The 4,963-nt window shown below is 48.7% G+C and overlaps 1 protein-coding gene across 2 annotated transcripts; it reads left to right on the top strand.

Annotated features, from left to right (window-relative positions):
- The first annotated feature begins 31 nt into the window (after positions 1–31).
- On the top strand, positions 32–4,697 carry S1PR1 (sphingosine-1-phosphate receptor 1). Of its 2 annotated transcripts, none has more exons than XM_040626978.1 (2): positions 32–384; positions 2,004–4,697. In XM_040626978.1, exon 2 carries the CDS (start codon positions 2,165–2,167, stop codon positions 3,311–3,313), a length of 1,149 nt encoding a protein of 382 aa, XP_040482912.1. In that variant the 5' UTR covers positions 32–384; positions 2,004–2,164; the 3' UTR covers positions 3,314–4,697. The 2 variants fall into 2 exon arrangements, with proteins under 2 accessions (XP_040482912.1, XP_040482913.1); XM_040626979.1 differs by lacking the exon at positions 32–384 and adding an exon at positions 1,592–1,782.
- Positions 4,698–4,963: the final 266 nt, after the last annotated feature.

Raw genomic sequence — 4,963 nt, 5'->3', positions numbered from 1 at the left:
GTGTGTGTGTGTGTGTGTGTGTGTGTGTGTGCGCGCGCGCGCGCTTCTGCCCCAGATCTTTCCTGGACAGTGAGTCTCAGCAGCCGAGATCCGGAGGCCCCCAGCCGCTGTCGGAGGGCGTGGGGGTTGAGATATTAACCCCTCCCCGCTTCTTCCTAGAGAAGCCACCCAGCCTCAGCGGGGCGCTCGGCGACTTCAGCTAGCGGGCCGGCGCGGGCCGCGGCGAGCGGGGCTGGTCATTGGAGTGTGCGGCTGCGGAGGGAGGGGACCCCGACTCCAGTAAGTTTGGAGAGCGTCGCAGTCAGTCCGGGGCAGCAGCAAGATGCCGAGCACGCAGTGGAGACCCGGAGCTCTCCCAACGCAACTTCGTCCTGCCTGAGCGAGGTAGGGGATGCGCGCCTTGCCAGCGCGGGCTGGGGGCGCGGGGGACCCCGGCTACAGAAGGTCTTCAGTGTTAGAAACTAATTTTTAAACCGGAACGAAGCAAAAACAAAACAAAACAAACTTTTAAAACATTCATCTCTGGGCGCTGGAAACATTCGTCCCTGGGCTGCTAAGGAGCCCAACCCGATCGGATTGTTCTCGGGGCACTTCTGATTTATGAAGTTTGGAAAAGGGTTAAGTCCAATTGTAAACCCGACCAGGGGTGGGGGATAGTGGAAATTGCGGCTGGTCGCAGAGGGAGGGAAGGCGCTTATATTTGGAAATTCTACAGACAAAGAATATGGGAGGTGGGGTTAAGGGCTTAAACTTGCACTGCGGGGCGAGCAGCGTGCGGAATCAGATGGGAGAAAAGCGAAGCTTCTGGGCGCGAGCAGCCTCTACTGTCCCGGGAGCGCTGTCTCTATTACTCCACTTCTTTCACATTGCTGCGTTATCTGAAACGTTACAAGTAGACTTCTGCTAACCAGTGCCATGTTTCATTCCCTCCACACTTTCTAGTTCTAAGAGAGGAGGCAACATGTTGGGGGAGGGCAGTAAACGAAACGGCCGGCTCTAGTTCACCAGTGCACCAGACGTATATTTATGTTTCTGGACAGAAGCCTTGAACTTGGAATTAGGAATGTAGTGGCATGTACCGTTATCATCAGTAGTGTAACTTCTCTCTTGTGTGTGTGCCTGTGTGTGTTTTGGCCAAACCCACAGTAACTAAACGTACTCCTTATACAATCAATGAATGTAGTACTCAATGCTTGGGATTTATTGCAATCTCTTAAGAGTGATTTTCACTGAATACCTTTATATTTTCCTGCACTGGATTACAAGAAAGAAAGAAAAAAAAAACTAGAAGAAGAAATTAAGAAAAGGCAGTTGCTTCACAGAAGCAAGCTTTCCTGTTTACGGCAAGGCCAGGGAGGGCTTGGCTACCCACACCCCTCGGACCCTGAGCACACCTGTTCCTAGAGAGTTATTAATAGAGCCCAAAGAATGGCTTACTCTGTCAAATGATTTTCGTGCAAATCTAATGTCTTGCAAGGCAATTAGGGGGTGGTTCTCAGCTCTTTTAGCTGGGTGGTGGTGGCAGGCAGAGGTGGTGTACGTCTCCACCCTCATATTAGCGGTTGGGTCTCTTCCGAGGAGAGACCAAGAGCTGGTGGTGAACCCACTGGTGAGCGGACCAACGCTTCAGAGAACCTCCAAGCTGGAAGCCTGGAGGGGGTTGGAGGTGGGGGAGGAGAGGGCAGGAGAGGTTGTAAATGGGGCTAGCTTCTCTAGTTTTCCCATTTCCATTTGGATGTGACACAGGATGTGCCTCTTGTGGAGTTGGAGTTTTCAGTTTGGGTAAATTTTTGTTTTTTCTCCCTTACCTCTCCTTCCCCCCTCCCCCTTTTTGGATAAGAAATGCGAATTTGATTTTTTAAAAAAATCCCACTCTGCGCTTTCTCCAAGTTTCCTTAAAACAAATCCACGACAAAACTGGAGCAATGCCTTAGCTAGAATGAATTATGCCAGTGTGCTGTGGCTTTTTCTCTGACTCTCTCCTCTTTGTGACTTGTTTAAAGCTGCGGTTTCCGAGGCCCTCTCCGACCAAGGAAAAGCGACACAAAAGCCTGGATCAGAGGGAACCCCCGCAGCAAGCGAAGGCTCGCTCGGCCTCGCCCTCGCCCTCTAGCGTTCATCTGGAGAAGCGCCACCCAAGGATTCCTGGAGACTGCTGCGCACCATGGGGTCTACCAGCATCCCGCTGGTGAAGGCCCTCCGCAGTCCTGTCTCCGACTATGTCAACTATGACATCATCGTCCGGCATTATAACTATACAGGAAAGCTGAATATCAGCGCGGACAAGGAGAATGGCATTAAACTGAGCTCGGTGGTGTTCATTCTCATCTGCTGTTTTATCATCCTAGAGAACATCTTTGTCTTGCTGACCATTTGGAAAACCAAGAAGTTCCACCGACCTATGTACTATTTTATTGGCAACCTGGCCCTCTCAGACCTGTTGGCAGGGGTGGCTTACACAGCCAACCTGCTCTTGTCTGGCGCCACCACCTACAAGCTCACCCCCGCCCAGTGGTTTCTGCGGGAAGGGAGTATGTTTGTGGCCTTGTCTGCCTCCGTGTTCAGCCTCCTAGCCATCGCCATCGAACGCTATATCACAATGCTGAAAATGAAACTCCACAACGGGAGCAACAGCTTCCGCTCCTTCCTGCTGATCAGTGCCTGTTGGGTCATCTCCCTCATCCTGGGTGGCCTGCCCATCATGGGCTGGAACTGCATCAGCGCGCTGTACAACTGCTCCACGGTCCTGCCGCTCTACCACAAGCACTATATCCTCTTCTGCACCACTGTCTTCACGCTGCTCCTGCTGGCCATCGTCATCCTCTACTGCCGGATCTACTCCTTGGTCAGGACTCGGAGCCGCCGTCTGACCTTCCGCAAGAACATTTCTAAGGCCAGCCGCAGCTCCGAGAAGTCGCTGGCGCTGCTCAAGACCGTGATTATCGTCCTGAGCGTCTTCATCGCCTGCTGGGCGCCCCTTTTCATCCTGCTCCTGCTGGACGTGGGCTGCAAGGTGAAGACCTGCGACATCCTCTTCAGAGCGGAGTACTTCCTGGTGCTGGCAGTGCTCAACTCCGGCACAAACCCCATCATTTATACTCTGACCAACAAGGAGATGCGCCGAGCCTTCATCCGGATCCTGTCCTGCTGCAAGTGCCCCAGCGGGGACTCCGCGGGCAAATTCAAGCGACCCATCATCGCAGGCATGGAATTCAGCCGCAGTAAGTCGGACAACTCCTCCCACCCGCAGAAGGACGATGGGGACAACCCAGAGACGATTATGTCCTCTGGAAATGTCAACTCTTCTTCCTAAGACTGAGCGCTACCGACCCACGGGGAGAGTTCTTGCGTGGTCACCCACCACCCAGTGTTTGGAAAAAAAAAAAAAAATCTGTGTCTCGACTGCTGCCAGGAGCTGCTGCTGGGAGCCAGAGGGAGGGCGGGCAGAGTAAGAGCAGCCTGGTGGTGCCGGGGTGTTGGTGGGTTAGTTCCTGTGAACAATGCACTGGGAAGGGTGGAGATCAGGTCGTCGCCTGGAATCTATTTCCTACCCACCCTCCCGCCCTGGAGCTTTGATTTTGCACTGAGCCAAAGGTCTAGCATCGTCAAGCTCCTGAAGGGTTCATTTGGCCCCTCCTGGAAGACAGACTAACGTCCCAGTGTGAAAGCGTGTGTCGGGAGCTTTGAGGAGATGTTTTCTTTCACCTGAGTTTCCAGCCCCAGTGATTGTGTGCACTTCTGCTTCTCTGGGTATGCTCTGCATATCCCACTCTCCCTTCCCCTTCACACCCCTCCTCAAAATTCTGTTACTTTATATTCCAACTACCGGGCCTTCATCAGAGCTGGGGTTGTGGCGTGGTCCATTTCTTGATGGTCTGTAGCAGGTAGGCTGTGTCCAGGAGGTAAACTGTGAGGAGTGGAGATGGTTTGGAGATGTAAAGCAGTTTTGTTTGCTGAGGCCAAAGTTTCCATGTAAGCTGGATCAGTTTTTTGGAATTTGGTTAAAGTCACTTTGTTTTTGTTTTTTTTTTCTTCTAACAACTTTACAAGGAAATATGTTACAGCATTGTTACCCGTTGTGGCTGAAATCTGCATAAGGAAGTCCAATTTATCTTAATGGTATCAGGCAGGATCCTTTGTGTCATAGGAGAAACAAACTAGCAAAACGAGGTGAAAACTGACTGGGGGGTGGGGTGACTGTAAACCAAGAGAGATTTCTTAATGAATCTAACAAATACATCTGTCTTTGGCACTTTTGTTGATGTTTATTTCAGAGTGTTGTGTGAATTAGTTCAACCAACAGGATGGTTATTTTGTTATGTTAAAAGTACTTTTCCGTGATTTTTGAATGTATTTGTTTCAGCATTTTATTGGATTTTTCTAACTTGTGTTAACACCGTTGAACGTGTATTTCCTAAGAAAATACAACCCTCTTGTGCCATTAAAGCATTACTTTAACTGATAGGGAATACCAGAAGTTTTTCAATACAGCTGTTCATTAAATAGTCAGTTAAAGATGTGTATAAATGTTACAAAAAATAAAGATATATTGCTGTCTTTTTAGTATGGTTTTCAGTGCAATTAAACTGAGAAATGTCTTCTAAAAAATAGTATTTAATAGGTTTCTGACTTTTGTGGATCATTTTGCACATAGCTTTATCAACGTTTAAACATTAATAAACTGATTTTTTTAAATATTCCTCTGTGAAGAGCATTTTTAAAAAATAATTATTAAGATTCTATTCGACTATGTGGCTCTTTAGAATCAAAGTTATGGGCAAATTTCTATTACTCTTCAAAGGATTTTACCTTGATAAACCAGGGTGTGAAAAAAATGTGGTTTGTTCAAAACCACTCTATCTTTTTCAGGAAGAGAAACTTCAATAAGTTAACATTGAAGAGTAGTAAAAAATGCGATGAAAACCACCAACCTCTAAATACCACTTTGACAAGTAGATGTAAT

This window comes from Ursus maritimus, unplaced genomic scaffold (genome assembly GCF_017311325.1).
Source record: "Ursus maritimus isolate PB19 unplaced genomic scaffold, ASM1731132v1 scaffold_12, whole genome shotgun sequence".
NCBI classification, from domain to species: domain Eukaryota; kingdom Metazoa; phylum Chordata; class Mammalia; order Carnivora; family Ursidae; genus Ursus; species Ursus maritimus.
This window is presented reverse-complemented; position numbering and strand designations above follow the sequence as displayed.

What these genes read in the sequence shown, in the direction of transcription:
- S1PR1 (XM_040626978.1), top strand. Translation starts at nt 2,165, where the DNA reads ATGGGGTCTACCAGCATCCCGCTGGTGAAGGCCCTCCGCAGTCCTGTC.